This window comes from Dipodomys merriami, unplaced genomic scaffold (genome assembly GCF_024711535.1).
Source record: "Dipodomys merriami isolate MVZ:Mamm:240054 unplaced genomic scaffold, mDipMer1.0.p SCAF_116, whole genome shotgun sequence".
Lineage (NCBI taxonomy): Eukaryota > Metazoa > Chordata > Mammalia > Rodentia > Heteromyidae > Dipodomys > Dipodomys merriami.
In genome coordinates, this window is record NW_027202449.1 from 170380 (window position 1) to 190116 (window position 19737).

Here is a 19737-nt window from a genome sequence, read left to right on the forward strand (position 1 = left end):
CCGTGGGAGAGCTGGTGGTTGGCACGTCGTGGGCGGTAGGGAAGAGCTCTGGTGGGAACGTGGAAACAGGCTGTGCTGGTGGCCTGGCAGGTTGCACAGCGCCAGCATGCCACAGGAGGAGTCGAACTGACTGCGAAAGAAATGGGGGACACAGTGGACTTGGACACCGAGGTCCGGGGGAGCAGCACTACCTCGTTGACATGTGTCTGGGCCTCAGTTTCCTCGTCTGTAAGGAGGGGAAGATGGGAGGCAGGGCGATCACGGCAGCTGAGCGATGTGGACACCCAGCCAGGCAGGCTTGGAGAATGCTGCGTCCTTTCCTGGGCAAGGCCACTGTAGTACTTGCTGAAGAGGGCTAGGGTGCTGAGCTAGGTCACCCAACACCAAGCAGCGCCTGCCACTGCCCCAGACCTGGGCGGGCAGTGAGACGTCTCCCCGGGTTCTCGTGATCATAACAAGCGCTTCCTGAGCGCCTGCCGCTGTTGTAGGCCCTGGGATGCATCCACGAACAGCACACAGAATGGGGCCTCCCCGAGCTGGTGTGGAGGGGGTGTTCTGGAAGGAGGCAGGAGAGCATCTCCAGAGAGAGAAAGGTGTGTCGAAGACATGGAGCCTAACAGACCAGAGGCCTGACCCTCTTGCCAGGGAACCAGTTAATACAAAGGCCCTGAGGCTGGAGGAGGGACAGGGTCAGTGGTGGAGGGGCATGCCCTGGCTCCGACACACGTCCTGGGGTGGGGCTGGCTGGTGCTGCGACTCCCAGGAAAGCCACGCGCGTGACCCGGCCTGGGTGGCATCCGGCTTGTAGTCCAGCCACGCACAGAGGCTGGAGTTTGGAGAGGGGGGCTCCGTGCCCCAGACCCAGCGTGGTGTGTCAGCGAGCTCCCCGTCCTAGACTGTCTCTGCTGGAAGTCTCCTTCACGCGTCTCCCTTCTCCTGGTCGTGATTCTGTCCTCACACCCGGGCGTTCCTCCCGGCTCACGGGCACGGAGCCTGAAGCGCCCGTGGAGGCCGTGGACTTGCCTGCTCTCCTTTCGAGTCCCACAGCTTCTGCGAGGTCAGCTGGGGGACGGGAAGTGCGGCTGGGGCCTTGGGGCTCCTCCCCAGGGGCCTCCTCCATGGAAGGCTCCTTGCGCTGGGGCTTCAGCACCCAGGCTGGGAGTGCTGGGCTGGGGCCAGTTCCCAGCTGGAAGGGCAAGCTGGGAACCACAGTGGACAAGGACAGTGATGGATGGTGTGGCCTGTTCCAGCACATTCTGTGTTCTTTCCCACCAGCTCTCTGCCTTGGGGAGCAGCGTCCTCAAGGGCCAGCTCGGCCCTCAGCTGGGAGCCGGACCCTTCTGGAGAACGTAGGTGCTCCAGGCCTGGGAGGGGCTGGGACTGGGGAGGAGGGTGGGGCAGGCCTTCAGCCGCCCCTGGTTCCCTGAGATGTTCCCCGGGGCAGGGGCGGGGCATGACCTCAGCCACCCCACTCCACAGTGGACCAGAGCCTTGCCCAGCCGAGACCAAGGGTGGGAGACCATGGGGGGCCCATCCCCAGGCGGGGTAGACAGGGCCTGCCGTCAGTACTGATGGACGGCCAGGCGGACACTTGCAGATGCCTCACAAGGAGACAAGGCTAGGGGCAGTGCCCACCACCCCTTAGGCTCCCAGACAGGCCAGCTGCAGAAGACTCCTGGAGTCAGTGGGGAAGAGGGCCTGGCCACCCAGGTGTAAGAGAGGCTGGGCCATCCCCACCCCGGGGCCATGGCTTGAGAAGGGGCCTGACTCCACCGGCCTTGGGATGGGGCTGGGCGCCCCTGCCAGGGACCAGTGTGGCTCTGAGCCGGGGAGGGGGCAGGAGACACCGGAGCCCGTGCTGGCTGGGCCAGGAGGCTGGGCGTGGGGGCCGAGATCCGAGCTGGCTGGCGCTGTGCGGAGCCCCATGCTCCAGCTGTCTACTCGTGTGCCCCTCCTCGTGCCCGCAGCACACCTGCCGTGCCCCTGTGCTGTCCCCCAACGGGAGTGCGTACCCCGCCCCGCCCGCCCCCTGACCTCTGACAGCTTGGAAGACAGAAAGACCCCACAGAGGCAACAGCAGGTCCTGGTTAAGATCCAGGCCCCATGTGCGCCTGTGGCCCCGGGCCTCCCTGCAGACGCTCCGTGAGCAGCGCCAGCTTCACGGCCTTCACAGGGACTGACATGCACGGGCACCCCGGCCCACGCCTGCCATCCTGCCCACGCAGGAGCCTGAGCTCTGAGGACTGCGGCTGGAAGTCAGCCGAGGCAGGAGAGTCCATGAGATCCTATGTCCAAGTGAATCAGAAAAAAAGATAAAAGCCAAAGCGGAGCTGTGGCTCAAATGGCAGAGCACTAGCCTTTGGCAAAAAAGAGCTCAGAGACAGCCCAGGACCTACATTCAAGCCCTAGTGCTGTCTGTCTGTCTGTCTGTCTCTGTCTCTGTCTCTGTCTCTGTCTCTCTCTCTCTCTCTCTCTCTCACACACACACACACACACACAGCCCTAGAGATAAACACGCCATGCACAGGGCAGCACCCTGCCGCTCCCTGGGCACCCGCAGAGCACAGTCCCCTGGCTCCTGTGTCTGGAGTGAGTAACACACCGACTGGTGGTACCGAAGCGTGTGCTGGGGACAGCCATGGTGCTTGCTGGGACTCGGTACACCGGTTCCAGCTGGCCAGCCTGCTGGTCAACTGGTCAGTCAGTGGCCTAGCCCCGTCCTCTTCTGCCCCACTCCACACCCCCCTCTGGGGCTTATCTTCCTTTTGCTCATTTTGTTCAGTTCTCAGGGCCCAAGTAAGCATCCTCTGTAGAAGGTTCCGGAGGAGTGGGTGCCCCACGCCCCAGACCTGTAACCTAGGGCTGGCCTGGCCTTTGAGACACTTGGTTCTGGTCCTGCCCACACCCTGCTAGGCCCATCCCTCCCACGCCCTGGCCAAGGGCAGCCTGGACTGGTGAAGGGCGGCTGAGGACAGACAGGTCTGCTCCCCACAGGGGCAGCCAGCCACGTTTGCCTTCTTTGGTTGTCACCGGCGACCGGCTGCCACCCCTGCAGACAGGCCTGTGCTGACAGGGCCCCACAGCTGCGGCCACACATGTGCGCGGCCGTCAGCCGGGACAGGCGGGGGAGGGGCGTGGCGGGGGAGGGGGCAGGGCCGCAGCTGGGGACAGCAGGTGCCGTGGCCTGGACGGCTTCTGTGCACGGGCTGCTCCCGGCCCGGACCCTTCCTGTGGGCGGTGCGGGCGGCGCGGGGCACCTCTCCTCTGCTCCGGGACGGGAGAGTGGGGTGGGTGGGGTCTGTGCTGTTTAGTGTGGAATGGTGCCACCTTCGCTCACGCGCAGGGCCTGGCAGCCTGGGCCTGTCTGTGTTTGCAGGGTGGGAGGAACGGAGGGGTGGCACCCACAGTTAGTAGTGGCCCCAGTCACAGAGATCCCGACGTTGAATTCCCCTCCTCCGTTCCCCCGTGGGCACTGGGCCATACGGTTTACTGCAGGCGGATGGTGTCCCCGCCCAGCCCCACGCCGGCTGACCCTGACCGCGCAGCGGGGACCCCCCCGGGCTCGCAGCACCTCTCCCTGCACAGAATGCCTGGGCAGGCTCCGGAGCAGGCCTGTGGCCCGGAGCGGCCTGGCTGGCTCTGTGCCGTCCTGGCTCTGCCCTGGCCGTCGTCATCTCCTTGCCCCTCTCCAGTCACCTGACCTGGAGCAGAGCTTCTGGGAGTTTGGGGTCTGGCTTAACGGCCATTGGCCCGCGGCCACACTTCAGGGGCCGGGCCTAGAACCCCTAAAATCCACACCCCTCCCTCTGGAGTTGTGCAGGTCACAGCCCAAGTGGTTAAACTACAGGTTCTCAGACGTGGCGCTGTGGCTCAAGTGGTAGAGCACTTGCCTTGAGCTGAAGAGCTCACGGACAGCGCCCAGGCTCAGAGTTCAAGCCCCACAACTGACAAAACAACAACAACAACAACAAAAAGTAAAATACAATAAAATACAGGTTGTCTGGGTCATGGCTCAGTGGTAGAGTGCCTTCCCCAAGCTTAAGCCCCAGTACTGTCCAAAATGCAGCTTCTGGTGCCCAGGGCCAGCTCCTGCTCCCCCCTCCCCCAAAGGGGGCGCTGTCAGCCTGACCGTGGAGGTGCAGACTCTCCCTTCCCAGACCCAAGGGGCCGGGCCTCTGGGGGGCCCAGGTGCTCCCTGTTCAGTAGAACACCAGCTGGGGCGAAGGGCCCTGGCCTGCCTGGCCCCCACCCGCCCCACTGGCCCCACCCACCCGCCCCGCTGGCCCCACCCACCCGCCCCGCTGGCCCGCCCACCCGCCCCGCTGGTCCCCTCACCCGCCCCGCTGGCCCCCCCACCCGCCCCGCTGGCCCCCCCACCCGCCCCACTGGCCCACACTCACCTCTGGTTTGGTTCTGATCAGCGTCACCTGCAGGTGGATATCAGCCGCGGGTGCGGGCACCTGGGGAGGGAGGGCGGGGGCCTGCGCCTGTGCGGCAGGGCTGGCCAGAGCCAGGTGCCACGGGCCGGCGCTGCCTCCAGCTGCCTCTCTGACTCTCCCTTCTTCCCAGAGCCCAGGAAGAAGGCCACAGCCATGCCCGACTCCCCAGCTGAGGTGAAGATGCAGCCCCGGTCTACACCCCCCAGCATGCCGGCCCCGCCGCCTGCCGCTGCCGCCCAGGGGGCCACGCGCCCGCCCTCCTTCACGCCGCACACACGTAAGTAGCTCCACCCCTCCCTCCCATCTGGACGCATGCAACCCTGCTAGAGCCCGTCGAAGGCCCAAGTCCCAGCCCCTCTGCTTCCTGGCTGTGTGACCTCTGTGGCCTGGCCCGTCCCTGCCGCACGCCATTGTGAGTCAATGGACAGATAGATGCTCTGACATCTAATGAAGCGCCACACCGTAACACTTGCCACACTTCGGGGCACAGGGCTGCCCTCCTCATGCCCAGGACTGATGCAATGCAGAGGAGCATGAGCTCAGAGCCACAGGGTCCTCCCAGGTGGCAGCTCCGAGGGGAAGGTCCAGCCTGGGGCCTGCAGCCAGGCCTCAGTGGCCATGAGGGTTGGTGGGGAGCTGTGTGATTGGGGAGGAGCTGTGTGGTTGGAGGAGCTGTGTGATTGGGGAGGAGCTGTGTGGTTGGAGAGGAGCTGTGTGGTTGGGGAGGAGCTGTGTGGTTGGAGGAGCTGTGTGGTTGGAGGAGCTGTGTGGTTGGAGGAGCTGTGTGGTTGGGGAGGAGCTGTGTGGTTGGGGAGGAGCTGTGTGGTTGGGGAGGAGCTGTGTGGTTGGGGAGGAGCTGTGTGGTTGGAGGAGCTGTGTGGTTGGGGAGGAGCTGTGTGGTTGGAGGAGCTGTGTGGTTGGGGAGGAGCTGTGTGGTTGGAGGAGCTGTGTGGTTGGAGGAGCTGTGTGGTTGGGGAGGAGCTGTGTGGTTGGAGGAGCTGTGTGGTTGGGGAGGAGCTGTGTGATTGGGGAGGAGCTGTGTGGTTGGAGGAGCTGTGTGATTGGGGAGGAGCTGTGTGGTTGGAGGAGCTGTGTGGTTGGAGGAGCTGTGTGATTGGGGAGGAGCTGTGTGGTTGGAGGAGCTGTGTGGTTGGAGGAGCTGTGTGGTTGGAGGAGCTGTGTGGTTGGAGGAGCTGTGTGGTTGGGGAGGAGCTGTGTGGTTGGAGGAGCTGTGTGGTTGGAGGAGCTGTGTGGTTGGGGAGGAGCTGTGTGGTTGGAGGAGCAGTGAGGTTGGGGAGGAGCTGTGTGGTTGGAGGAGCTGTGTGGTTGGGGAGGAGCTGTGTGGTTGGAGGAGCTGTGAGGTTGGAGGAGCTGTGAGGTTGGGGAGGAGCTGTGTGGTTGGAGGAGCTGTGTGGTTGGGGAGGAGCTGTGTGGTTGGGGAGGAGCTGTGTGGTTGGAGGAGCTGTGTGGTTGGAGGAGCTGTGTGATTGGGGAGGAGCTGTGTGGTTGGAGGAGCTGTGTGGTTGGAGGAGCTGTGTGGTTGGAGGAGCTGTGTGGTTGGAGGAGCTGTGTGGTTGGGGAGGAGCTGTGTGGTTGGAGGAGCTGTGTGGTTGGAGGAGCTGTGTGGTTGGGGAGGAGCTGTGTGGTTGGAGGAGCTGTGAGGTTGGGGAGGAGCTGTGTGGTTGGAGGAGCTGTGTGGTTGGGGAGGAGCTGTGTGGTTGGAGGAGCTGTGAGGTTGGAGGAGCTGTGAGGTTGGGGAGGAGCTGTGTGGTTGGGGAGGAGCTGTGTGGTTGGGGAGGAGCTGTGTGGTTGGAGGAGCTGTGAGGTTGGAGGAGCTGTGTGGTTGGGGAGGAGCTGTGTGGTTGGGGAGGAGCTGTGTGGTTGGAGGAGTGCCGCGGACCGGGTTCTGTCAGGACGACGGAGGATACCTAGGGGAGGAACCTGGAATAGGACGGGGAGATGGCAAACAGACAACTCACACACGTTAGGAGTGGATGCTGAGTGCTGAGTGCGATTTAATGCAGAGGATAACAAACTTTTATAACAGAAGTCTCCATAAGAAAAGGGGCAAAAGGTTACACAATCTTGCTGCAGGGCTTCATTCTTGGGTGGTCACCAGCTGGTCGCCTGAAAGGCACTTGTTTCCGGCTTATCTCTAAGAAATATAATGGGTTTCGACGTTTGTCACCATCTCACCATTACCTTATTTCTATAGAGGCCTTAATTATCCCATAAGATTTTTCCTGTTCCTTCTTTAATAGTAAGGTTACGGAGGCCTAGATCTAGCAAGTCTCTTAGGAAATGAGAGTACCAGGAAGTTCTTTCTCCTAAGTAGTTATCTCAGCAATTGCCATACATTCCTTCTGTTCTAGCCGCGCCTACAGCTTCTTGTAAATTTCTTACAATTCCTTCTGCTGGAGTGACTTTGTGAAACCCCAATACTTTTATATTTACTTATAACTTGTCTACTAGCCTTCATAAGAGGGGTTTCAGGGTAGCACTTAACTCTGGTGAGTTAGTCATATTTTTAAGATACTCATCAGATATTGGAGTCGTCAACACTCTTAAGGGAACGTTGACAATGAGTAAGTACAATGAACAGCAGAAACAGTAAAAGATTGATAGGCACTCTTATGAGGAGAAGAAAGACAGAAACACATCTTTTCCCAGGGGTTTTTCCAGCCTTTTCCCAGGAGTAGGCCTCTTAGAAGCCCTATTCTCCGAGGTAGACTTCGGTGAAGTCCCAAAACTTGGAGATAGGTTTCTGTAAAGCCCCATTCTCTGAGGTAGACTTCGGTGAAGTCCCAAAACTCAGAGATAGGTCTCGAGGCCCCTATCATGGTCTGATAGATGGTTTCCCATGCTAAGCAGACTCTACTGGGGTCGGCGTGGCAGAGGAGCTGTGAGGTTGGAGGAGCTGTGTGGTTGGGGAGGAGCTGTGAGGTTGGGGAGGAGCTGTGTGGTTAGAGGAGCTGTGAGGTTGGGGAGGAGCTCTGAAGGCTGCCACTGTGTAAGGCAGGCTGGGTGTGTGGAGGGGCCGCTAGGGCACACCGGGTGTGTGGAGTTCCAGGGCACACTGGCTGTGTGGTGTTCTGGGGCACACTGGCTGTGTGGTGTTCCGGGGCACACTGGGTGTGTGGCATTCCGGGGCACGCTGGGTGTGTGGTGTTCTGGGGCACACTGGGTGTGTGGTGTTCTGGGGCACACTGGGTGTGTGGTGTTCTGGGGCACACTGGCTGTGTGGTGTTCTGGGGCACACTGGGTGTGTGGTGTTCTGGGGCACACTGGGTGTGTGGTGTTCTGGGGCACACTGGCTGTGTGGCATTCCGGGGCACACTGGGTGTGTGGTGTTCTGGAGCACACTGGGTGTGTGGAGGGGCCGCCGGGGCACACGGGTGCGTGGAAGAGACGCCAGGGCATGCTGGACTGTGGCAGGATCGCTGGGGCCCAAGTGTGTGCAGGGACACACCTCAAGCAGCATGACTCTGTCCTCAGTGGCTTGTGGCCTGTGGGCAGAGGTGGCCCCACAGGGGTCCTGGGCTGCCACGGCCGCGTCCCTCCAGGCGTGCAGTGATGCTGCCTTTTCTCAGGCTTCGTCCTCATCAGTAGCATGGCTGGCCAGGGCCACCCTCCCCTCTTCCGCAGGAGTTCCCCCTTCCCCCCCCCCCCCCGGGACAAGCGGCGGCCAGCTGCCGACCTGCTCATCTGGTGGACGCAGGGGAGGGCGGTGTGCCGGCGGTGGTGATGTGAGTGGCCGATCAGCCGGCGCTGGGGAGGCGGTCACTGTGCTCACAGGCCCGCGGAGGGCAGGCAGGGTGTTGCAGGGCACCACCTAAAACCTCTGAGCCCGAATGTCAAAGGCCCACGTGGACAGAGCGGTCAGGGCGGCTGCGGGACTGGTCAGCCTGCTGCTCCCTCAGGACCAGCGTCCGTGTCCTGGAAGCACCAGCTGGAGAAGGGATGCTCCTGGTGGGGTGCCTTGGGGCCCGCGGGGCCCCCGGGGGCCATGGACACAGGAGGGCAGGGGGTGCTGCGGCTCCGGTCCGAGCCCTTCCCGCTCCCTGGGACTGGAGGCCATGTCTCCGTGTGGGTTCCAGCCTCGCCGTCCACGCAGGAACCCAGGGCCGGCGGCGTCCCTCCCCTGCCCGCTGCGTCTGCTGCACGGGGCGGAGGAGGCCTCCCTTCTCCGCCTTCACCATCCTCAGAGCTGTCCCTGACCCCGGATCCTGAGAGCCGCTGGTTCTCGGTGCCCGGCGCCTGGCAGCCAGGCCTGGCCGCGGCCTCTGCTGCCGACGGCAGATTCCTGCCAGTGCCTCCAGCCAGGCCCAGACGCTGACCTTGACCCTCAGCTCCAAGACTGCGGCTTTGCTGCCCTATGGCTGCCCAGGCCGCAAATCCATCTTGGGAGCCGAAGCCTCGGCTGACGAGGTCAGGAGGCTGAAGGCAGAGACCCAGAAGTGTGAGGAGTCGAGGCCCTAACACGTTCCTCTTGGGGGAGTCCTCGGGGTGGACCCCAGGCCCTTGAGGCTGAGGCTTGTTCAGAACAAGGTAGCCCCGTGGTGGTGGTCCCAGGAGGGTCCTGCCGGAACCACCCAGCCCAATCCGCTATTTTAGAGAGGGAAACTGAGGCAGTGCGGGAGTGGACAGCCCCGTGCCATCCACATCCAGTCTCAGAGCTGTGCTCCGAGGCCGGGGCCCAGGCGGCACGCGCCCTCCTGACAGCGTGTTCTTCTTGCTCTGCTTACAGATGGTGAGGACGGGCCGGCGACATCTCTGCCCCACGGCCGTTTTCATGGCTGCTTAAAGTGGTCCATGGTCTGTCTCTGTGAGTAAAATAACGAAAACCGCAGGGAGGCCTTGGCCTCGGCTCCATTCCGGGTTCCCCGCCTCCTCAGGAACGGGAGGGTCTGATGGTGCAGCACTGACGGCCCCTGGCCCGGGGGCCACCGGTGGACAGTGTCCCTAGCAGCCATCCATCAGCCTGAAGCCAGCCCGGGGCTGGGAGGACAGAGGGACCGCCGAAGGGCAGGGCCCAGCTCCTGCCACTGCCTGGGTGGTGCTGGGCAGGTAAAGCCGCTGGGGCCTCAGTTTCCCTGCCTACAAGGGACATGGTCACTGTATCAACGCTAGGGACGAAGGGCCAGATGGGTTGGTAGAGCCATGGCTGTGATGCGTGGCACCGTGTCCCTCCTACCTCAGCCGCTCGTGGGCAGAGGCACCAGTGTCAGCCCCACAGCGGGCGTCTCTTGGGGCAACACAGGTCAAGGCTCCATTGAACCGACGCCACCATGTTGTGGTCTCCGGACTGAGCCAGGTGGCTGCACAACCCAGGTGCAGCTCGTGTATCGCCGGGGCTCTGAGGGTGGAGAAGGCGTCGTGGGAGGCCCGCGTCGCGGTGCCGGGTGTGTGTCTTTGCCGCTGCCACGCCGCTGGACGGTGGCCCGCTGTGGTAGCCTGGAGGTCCAGCTCCTGGGAGCCGTCCAGAGCCACTTGCAGGGAGAGGTCTGGCTGAAGGGCTGCCCGTGGGGTTCTCCTACCCCGGGCTGAGGCCACCGGGCTGGGGGAGCAGGCGTGTGCCCCCAGACCTCAGCCGGGGACACGTGTGCAGTCTAACTTAGTAACACACCTGTTGTGGAGTGCAGGCACTTGTGCTGGGGGCTATTTTAGGCATCTCTTTAGCAAGCTGTTGAGACTGCCCGGCAGCCGAGGGAGGGAGGCCGGACAGGCAGAGGCAAGCAGGCCGCGGGGGACCTAGCGCTAGGGCAGAGCTGGTAAGCGGGCCTCGGGGAGGGCAGGCGCGGGCTGGCCAGGCCTGGTGGAGGGGGCTCACGCCGCATGCCACTGGTATGTCTTAGAAGCTGCTAGAAGGCTTGGAGCTCTACTGGCAGTAGGCTCAGCCTCAAGATGCTAGCTCCCAGTTACCGTGAGGTCTCCGTGGTGGTCAGGCATCTCCCGGTTTGGCTGGAGTGACCGCGAGAGGCCGTCATCAGTTTAGGTGGGGTCATGTTCCTGTGTGTCGGCGGGGTCCTCTGGGAGGCGGGCCGTCGGTGAGCCTTGGGGGTATGTGCCACTGGACACAGCGCCACTGGACGGCGGGTGGCGGCCGGGCCACCGTAGGCTCCGCCTCGAAGGAGCCCCCAGGGCCAGGCGCGGAGGGGATCACATGCCGCCCGGCCGTGTGGAGGCCCAGGACCCTGCACCAGAGCCCCGGCTCCAGCACCATCTCTCCAAACCTCTGCTACACACCACACCCAGCACCCTAAGCCAGTCCCAGGGCGAGCAGGACCAAGGATAGGGGCCGAGCGGGAGTCGCCTGAACAGGTAGGGCAGGCGCCCAGGTGTGCAGGGCAGGCGGAGGGGCGCCCGGACCCACGGCCGAGCCTCAGCCCCAGAGGAAGGGGCTGGGATGCAACCCCACCTCACACACACACACGCACGCACTCACGCACACACGCACACACACACACACACACACACACACACACACCTCTGCTAGGCTGACCAGGCCAAAATGGCCAGCAGACATCTTGTCCCAGGCCTCGGTCAGAGTGGACAGGACAGGTGCCGTCCAGATGGACACAGTGAAGCCTCCACTGTCCACCAGGAGCAAAGTGAACAGCAGACGCTACCGGGGTTCTGCAGTAGCAGCTGGGCCAGCCGTCTCATCCTGGAAACCCCGCACCCCAGAAAGCACGGCCCTTACCACAGGTGGCCCCAGAGGAGGTGTCCCTGAGGGAGCAGGTGGCCTGAGCGGCCCCACTCCAAATCCCAGTCCTGCCGTGCACCAGGGAGCCGCAGAGGCAGGAACAGAGTGGGCGTAAGGGGCAGGCAGGGCATGGATGCCCAGGAGCCCCAGCTGAGGGCGAGCAGAGCACAGAGGGTGTGCTCACTCTGCAACCTTTGACCTGTCTGCAGACCCTGGGGGCCATGGCTGAGGCTTGTGCGGCCAGCGGCACAGGTGCAGGCACGGGGCTACCTTGGCCTCCCTCAACCCAGGCTGAGGGGTGAGGACTTGCCCCCCTTCCGGGCCTTGGCTAGGGCCATGGGACACTGACCTGGTGTCGGGCAGCCAGGCGGTCACACTGCAGTGACGGACAGTGCTGGCCTTGCCACATTCTCAGCTGTCGCGTCGGTCACCTGCTTGTCCCCAGCACACCAGCCCAGGGCTCATGTGCACGCTTCCGCCGTGTCCAGAAGCACCAGGCGGGCCCACCCCCTCACCCTGGGTGTCCCAGACCCCGCGCCCGACCCCAAGCTGCAACATCCCAGGCACCGGCCGTCACCAGGCGGGCAGTAGAGTTGCTGGTGGCCCAGGAGGCTCCCGGTGGGGTGGGGAGGCTCCTACGGGGGTGTTGCCTGGGGCCAGGGCAGAGGTGGAGTTGCCGGGCTTTCCTGGGGACTGATCAGTGCGACCCCGTTCCCACAGACCTTCCGCCCCAGTAGGGGCAGTGATGAGTAGGCGTGAGGAGCGGGTGGTGCCCAGTGGGTGAGGATGGAGAGGCTGGGGGCGGTGAGCCAGGACGTGGAGGCACCGCCTACCTGAGCCGGCCTGGGGGCTGGGCACGTGCTGACGGTGGGGACCCAGCATCCCGGCCTGGGCTTGACCTCCGTCCACAGGGAGGCCATACCCACACGGCTGTCCCGCTGTAGCCAGTCCTTCCGGAGTGCCAGCTCCTGCGACTGACGGGGCGCCGCGCCCCGGGGGCCTGGCCCCCTCCGGGACTCGGCAGCCACACTGCTGCCGCTGGAGCTCCGGCCGTCGTGGTGGCTCCTGACACACCATTGCACACCCAGCCACGCCTCTGCCTCCTCCCCGCAGTGATGAACGGCAGCAGCCACTCGCCCACGGCCGCCCACGGCACCCCGTCCACACCCAATGGCTTCAGCAACGGGCCGGCCACCTCGTCCACGGCCTCGCTGTCCACGCAGCACCTGCCCCCGGCCTGTGGGGTGCGGCAGCTGAGCAAGCTGAAGCGCTTCCTTACCACTCTGCAGCAGTTTGGCAGCGACATCTCCCCCGAGATTGGGGAGCGCGTGCACACGCTGGTGCTGGGGCTGGTGGTGAGTCGCGGGCCCCTCTCCGATGCCCCGGTGCCCCCTCGCGGTGCCCAGCCGTCCGGCCACCTGCCACCCCCACAACTCCCTCCCCAGGGTTTGGTGGGGCGGCCGTGCTCAGTGCCCATCAGCTCACACAAGGTGGCTTCCTCCCTCAGAACTCCACACTGACCATCGAAGAGTTTCACTCCAAGCTCCAAGAGGCCACCAACTTCCCACTGCGACCGTTTGTCATCCCCTTCCTGAAGGTAACACAAACCACCCTACCTGCCACGGGGCCCAGCAGCCTCCAAACCCCATCCCTGAAGCTTCATTCTCCATGCGCCGCCATATCCAGAGCTCAGGTCCTCCTGAGCTCCAGCCTGCCGGGGATCAGGAGAGCTGGCAGGCAAGGTCCCGGAAAAGGGCCTGGTCAGGAGAGTGGGCTGTGGACCAGCCATCACAGGCAGCAAGGGAATGTCCCAGAGCCTCTTAAGGAGAGGAAGATGAGGGAAGGGCCCGGGATAGGTCGGGGGAGCCCTCCAGGCAGCAGGAACAACCGGTGCAGAGCCTTGGGAAGGAGGGAGAGTAGGGGACAGCATGGCTGGGACAGCGAGACACGTCAGGCAGTCTGTGGACAGACAGACTGGCCGGACAGCCAGGCTGTGAGACAGATAAGTTCGTGTGTGGATGGTGTTGGGCCCCTTGGAGAGCACTCAGGGAGCCATAGCAGCTCGGTCCACACCCTCCGGACCAGAAGCTGTATTCTCATATCGGACCTGCATGCGTGGCCACATGCTGCCAGGCCGGCGGCTGGCCGCACTGGTCAGGGAGGGAGCAGGGAACCGAGGTCAGGATAACCCTGCGCCCTGCGGAAGGCAGCGACATGGGAGTCCCATGTACCGAGAATCACCGCGCCGGGCAGGGCCTGGCCTGCACTGCTCTCTTCCCACCGTGCCACGGCCAGAAGCAACAGACCACCGCGGGCCGTGAGGCCCAGACGGGACCGGCCCAGCCGGGACCGGTCCAGCCAGCACTGCCCCAGCCCCTTCCTCGCGCAGGCCAACCTGCCCCTGCTCCAGCGAGAGCTCCTGCACTGCGCTCGCCTGGCCAAGCAGACACCCGCCCAGTACCTTGCCCAGCACGAGCAGCTCCTGCTGGATGCCAGCGCCGCCTCGCCCGTGGACTCCTCTGAGCTTCTGCTGGAAGTTAACGAGAATGGCAAGAGGAGGTCGCCTGACAGGTACGTCCGGGGGGGGGGGGGGCTGCCCGGCCTCACCGCGCCTGCGTCCAGGGAGAGGGGGCTGCCCGGCCTCACCGCGCCTGTGTCCAGGGAGAGGGGGCTGCCCGGCCTCACCGCGCCTGTGCCCAGGTTTCTGCCCGTGCACTCGCCTGCCCGGTACCATCCAGGGTTTCCCTGTGTCTGTGCACGGGGACGGCTGTCCCTCGTGCTCGGCTGCCAGCCACAGCTCCACAGGGCAGCCCGGCCCATCTGCAGCAAAGTCCAGCAGTGTTCGTCAGCCCTGCTGACCCCAGCAGGGCCAAGCTAGTGGACTGATGGGCTCATGGCCTCCGCTTCTCCCGCAAGGCCCCAGGATTAGCTGCCTTGTCGGGCTGCACGCTCAGATGGCCCCGGGAGCCCCAGGAAGACAGAGACTCGGGAGTGTCCACGCACGGGAAGGCACTTCCTAGTGGTTCTCCTGTGTTGGACCACAGGCCTCAAGCGGCTCCTGAGTCCAGGGCCCCGGGTACCTGGGCTGCTGTCCTGTGGGGACCGAGGGGGCCACATCCAGTACAGCCAGTGCCTGCATCATTCCCTCCGTACACCCTGCCAGGAGGGCAAGCTGCTGGACTTGGGGTCCCCAGGAGCATCACCCCATCGCACCTCCAGGGACAGGACAGAGGCTGGGTCGGGCCCCAGTAGGGCCGGGCTGGTCCCACTCCCATTTCCATATTCCTGCCCCTCTCTCTGCCGCACCCCCAGTGCCTAAGCCTCCTGCCACAGCTGGTGATCCATACATGGTCCCCTACCTGTTCTCCCTGCCAGGACCAAAGAGAACGGGTCAGACCGTGACCCGCTACACCCCGACCACCTCAGCAAGCGGGCCTGCACGCAGAGCCCCGCCCAGCGCTGCAGCCCTGGCAGCGGGCTGCCCTGCCCCGCCCCACCGCCCCACTACCGCCTGGAGGACATGGCCATGGCCCACCACTTCCGCGACGCCTACCGACCCCCCGACCCCCGGGAGCTGCGGGAGCGCCATCGGCAGCCCGGTAAGCAGTGTGCCAGGGCAGGTCGTGGATGCAAGCCCTACCCAGAGCAAGTGCGCCTGTGACCACGCAGCTGGCGTGCGGGCAGCCTGTGGCTCGCGTGAGACCGCCACCAGCAGCTGTAGGCGCCTAAACCCTGATGCGACCCCGGGCCTTCTCTGGCCGGGCAGACGTGACTTCCCCAGCCCTCTCTGGGGACAGCCTGCCTCCCTGCCGTGAGGATTTCTCCTCACAGGGTCACCGTCGGGGCCAGTGTCCACAGCTCCCCTGGGCCTGAAGCCCCTGAGCAGCCACATGGCGCGTCTCGGTTTCCTGTCACTTGGGTGAGGCAGGGATCTCGCCGGGCCTGGGGCATTTGCGTAAGGCCCTGCTGGGCGTCAGGCTCGAAGGCCCGGCAGCTGTTGTGGAGCAGGCTCAGAGGTTGCATTCTGTCCTTTATCCCAATCCACACCCCAGTGGGGAGACTGAGGCCCAAAGATACAAGTAACACCGCCCCGCCCTCCCCAGACCACCACTCCCCCATGATCCACCCCTCCAGACCTTCCTCTGTGCTGAAGCTGGAGGTGACCAGCCCAGCTACCCGCGAGGTGCCTTGGGAGCGGAGCCAGGACCCCAGGAGGCCCCAGAGCAGGGTCATTGAAGGCCTCCTCCTGGGCAAAGCCTCCTCCCCCATCTGCTGCAGTGTCCAGAGCCAGCCAGGGTCCCCTCAGCAGGTGACGGGCGTCTGGCTCCCAGGCCGGGTCAGGCAGGTGCTAATTCCCACCCGCTTCTGCTAATGCAAAAATAAACGCCAGCTGTCGGGCACAGCTCAGCGCTATTTTGGTTGGGGCGTTGGTGCAGGCTGCCCTGCGGGCATCCAGGGAGAGGGTGGACATCCACTGCGGCCACCGCCTCCCCACACCACCACAACTTGAGGGCAGCACTCCAGCAAGGAGATCTCTAGGGACCAAAGGCAGCGTAGAATTGAGGCCTTTGCCCCAAAAGCACAGTTAACGCTGGGTCACGGGCCCAGGCCCCAAACCACGGTGGGGGCCTGGAGCTCTGACTCTTCAGGACAACCACAGGAGCGGCCTGTATGCACGGCCAGATAAGGTCTCTCGGGTCTCAGCGACGTCCTAGGGGCCCTCCTCTGTGTCCCTGAATCTCACTGGCCAGTGCCAGGGGCACAGCGCCAGTCTGGCCAGCTGCAGGCCTCTCCTGTGCGATATCTGGGCAAACACAGCTCCTTTGCCAGATGAGTTTTCTGTCTGTGAAGTGGGGGGGGGGGCAGGGGAGCAGGCAGAATCCTGCTGCCCTCTGGGGGCGGGGACAGGGGTACTGAGCAGCCCCAGCTCCGGCTCGATCCTCCTACTCTGCATGCTTCCTACATGCGAGCTTGGAAATCTGCTCATCCCAGGGAGGCAGGGAGGCAGCCCCAGGGCCCGTGGGAGAGGAACATCTTGCCGCTGGCCCTGCTGAAGGCCTGCAGATCCGGCCTGTGCCTGGCCACAGCCCAGCCTGGGGACATGGCGTCCTGCCCTGGGGAGCCCACACCGCCCCCAGGAGGATTTGGAATGGTCAAGGAAGCGCTTGCACCGAAGAGACAACTGAGAGACACACACAGGGCTGGGGTTCTAAGGACTGGGGGCTGCCTGGGCCCGAGGGAGGCGTGGACACAGCTAGTAGAGGAAGCCAGAAGCACCCGTGGGAGCCGGGCAGCCGTGGGGTGGAAATGAGACCCCAGTGGGGAGCGGCGTGTGGACACAGTGGCAGGAAGGGGAGAGGCTCTGGATCCAGGAGGCTGGGAAGGGGCGGCCCCATCGGCAGAGGGCGAGCGACCAGGGCCGGGCCGGCTCCTGATGCCCCCGGGCTCCGCGCCAAGGGCCAGCATCCACCTTGTGTCCACCTTGTCTTCCCAAGGTGGCTGGGATGTCACACAGGGCCTGGGGGCTGGGCTGGGTGGGAGCAGGGGTGGAGGTAGGGCTTTGGAAGCACTGTGAGGGGGCCATGGGTCTGGGAGCTGGGCGGGCTTTGAGCGGAGGTAGTCTGAGCCTGCCCCTCCTGCAGTGGTGCCTGGGTCGCGGCAGGAAGAGGTGATTGACCACAAGCTGACCGAGCGGGAGTGGGCAGAGGAGTGGAAACACCTCAACCACGTGAGTTACAGCCACCCCCGTCCCCCGGGCCCGCTGACCACGCGCCTGAGGCCCCCGGGCCCGCTGACCACGCGTCTGAGGCCCCCGGGCCCGCTGACCACACGCCTGAGACCCCCGGGGTCCCGCTGACCATGGCACCTGCAGCTCCCAGCACAAAGCACGGGGTGTGGGCTTCTCTGTGCTCGCCACCCATGTCTGAGCCTGCCCAGGGCCCTTCTAGCCGCCTGTCCGGGCAGGTCCTGCAGGCCGGCCAGCCTCCCGCCTCGCTTCCCGCTCCATGGTGCTCCAGAGTGGAGCACAAGTCACGCAGGGAATTTGGGGAACGCCAGTGTCCTGTGTGTGGCACCCTTGTGGGCCTCCCAGAAGCTGCCCCGGAGGGGCCACGTGGCTCGGGTCTCAACCCCCTTCCCTGTGGTCCCTCCGGTGGGGTCTCCCAGGGCGCAGGTGCCTGAGCCCCGCCGGGCATCCAAACAAGCTTCCGGCCCTGGCTGCCGGTGGCCCCTCCCAGCGTGTGCGCAGGCCCGCCCTCTGGAGGCCCCCGGGCCGCCCCCCCCCCCCCCGTGCACCCCTGGCCAGGCCGTCTCTGAGGCACCAACAGTCTCGCCGTCCACCCTCAGCTCCTGAACTGCATCATGGACATGGTGGAGAAGACGCGGCGGTCGCTCACCGTGCTGCGCCGGTGCCAGGAGGCTGACCGCGAGGAGCTCAACCACTGGATCCGGCGCTACAGCGACGCCGAGGATGGGAAGAGCGGCCCCGCCCCTGCCCCAGCCCGGCCCCTCAACGGCAGCAGCGGCTCGGAGGGCTCTCAGCTAGGTGTGCTCGGAGGGCGGGGTGACAGCCAGCCTGCACAGGGGGCGTAGCCCGTGCCACTCAGGCCCCAAGGAGCTGGCCGCAGCACGGCCAGTAGGCTAGCACGCCAAGAGGGGCGCACTCAAAAGGAGGTGCCCGTTCCACTTTGCACAGAGGGACCCGCTTCTGGGAGGCTCAGAACTCCCGGGTCCTGGTGGGCAGAGGCCAGAGCTCAGGAGAGACCTCGGGGGTCTCTGCATCCACCACCATGGCGACCGCGGAGCCCAAAGGAGGTCTGAGTCTACATCCACCACGCTGCCCTTTCTGCCCCCACGCATGGGCACCCGGGCGCCCCGCCCCCAGGGCCCGGCCAGGATGGGAGAAGGCAGGCAGGGATGGTCCCGGCCTGCGTGTGACGCCTCTCCTGTGTTTCAGACATCCACCGGGAGTTTGTGCCCAGGATGCTCTCAGGCTATGTGCCCGAGGAGATCTGGAGGAAGGCTGGTGAGTGGGGGCTGGAAGGGCGGGGAGGGGCGGGGCTGTGGCGGCCAGCGCCCCTCCCTAGCTGGGGTGAGGAGCACCCGTCCGCACCTGGCGCTCCACCGGCTCCTCACAGGGCAGAGCGAGTGCAGACACACGGGAGGGCGCATGCGCACGTGCTCACGAGCGCGCCGGGGAGGGCGGGCATCTAGACAAGGAGTCCATGGGGCTCGGCTGGCGCCGTGAGGAAGAGGAGCACCCACCTGGGCTGGGGGCCGAGCTCAGGTGAGGGGGAGCAGAGCTTCTGTGGATTCTGTGTGAAGCGTGGCGGGGAGAAAAGCAAGGGGAGGGAGGGTCTGGGGCGGATGTTGGGGAGGCTGAGGGCGGGCTCGGCGTGCACCTGGGGTTCCTCGCCTTATCCCCGGGAGGGGCCGTGGGACGTGTGCCGGCACCTGCGTGGAGTTACCGGCTGCGCTGCCATCTGTAGACTGGGCCCTCCAGGCCCTGCTAGCTGCTCTCTCACTGTGGCGTACAGACGCTCCTGGGGTGTCGCGGGGTACACTGAGGCGGGCCCCAGAGGCCTTGGGGGGGTTTAGCAAGGCCCGGGCCGGTCTGTGTGAGGCTTTGGGTCCTAGGCCTTGGCCCTGACCCTCCAGTCTGCACACAGGGCCGGTGGTGGGTGTGAGGTCCCTCAGGGTCTCTGCCCCCTCGGCCAGGCTACTCTGCCCTGGCTGTGCCTAGCCAGGCCCTGGGATCAGAGCCACTGACACAGACCTGAGTGAAAAGGGAGACTCCCTGGGAACTGGCTCCTGGCTGCCGCTGTGTGTCCCCGGTGAAGCCAACGCTACGGCTGTGCCGCTCGGAGGCCCCACCCCCCGCCAGCGGCCTGAGCTTGTTGGCACGCAGTTTCCGGGGTGGGTGCCCCCAGCCTCCAGGGAGCCTGCGTGCCCCAGAGCTAGAACCAGTCCGGCAGGGTGCGGGGTTTGCTCCGGCGCACTCGTACATCTCTGTTCCTTGTGACCACCACACTACACCTGTGCTCAGGACGCGCTGCGGGCCGTGGCGCGGTGCACCTGTCAGCAGGGGTCAGATGTGCACGTGGGCTCCTCCCTGGCCAGAGGGCATCGGTGGCCCGGGCACCAGGGTGGGCTGATGTTTGACCACAGCCCTCCCTGTGTTTTGCAGAAGAGGCTGTGAACGAGGTGAAGCGGCAGGCGATGTCGGAGCTGCAGAAAGCCGTGTCTGACGCAGAGCGCAAAGCCCACGAGCTCATCACCACCGAGCGCGCCAAGATGGAGCGGGCACTGGCCGAGGCCAAGCGGCAGGCCTCGGAGGACGCCCTGACCGTCATCAACCAGCAGGAGGACTCCAGCGAGGTAGGACTGCAGGCCAGGCCCCCAGAGCCACCGCGGTCAGGAAGCCTGGGCCGGAGCTCAGCCTGTGCCCCGGGGAACGGGGCCGGCCCCACCTGCGGTCACCCTGGGCCACGGGGCGTGCCCCACCTGCCACCTCTCCCACACTGCTTGTCAGTGCAGACCCCATGGCCTCCCTGAGGGCCGAGAGGGCAGGCAGCTTCTCCGAGGCCTGGTCCT

General features: G+C 65.0%; 1 protein-coding gene across 4 annotated transcripts in view; it reads left to right on the forward strand.

The window, feature by feature from the left end:
• Positions 1–19737, forward strand: part of LOC138822822 (protein CBFA2T3-like) — a 68064-nt gene that overhangs the window by 41972 nt on the left and 6355 nt on the right. For all 4 annotated transcript variants that reach the window (XR_011370637.1, XR_011370638.1, XR_011370639.1 and 1 more), the window contains exons 2-11: positions 4570–4716; positions 9187–9264; positions 12259–12500; positions 12653–12742; positions 13535–13716; positions 14521–14744; positions 16788–16873; positions 17491–17689; positions 18101–18169; positions 19331–19521. Coding sequence is in view for 1 of the 4 variants with exons in the window: in XM_070015753.1 (XP_069871854.1) it covers positions 4570–4716; positions 9187–9264; positions 12259–12500; positions 12653–12742; positions 13535–13716; positions 14521–14744; positions 16788–16873; positions 17491–17689; positions 18101–18169; positions 19331–19521 (1508 nt within the window). In the remaining 3 variants the exon portion in view is untranslated. The remainder of the gene's footprint in view (positions 1–4569; positions 4717–9186; positions 9265–12258; positions 12501–12652; positions 12743–13534; positions 13717–14520; positions 14745–16787; positions 16874–17490; positions 17690–18100; positions 18170–19330; positions 19522–19737) is intronic.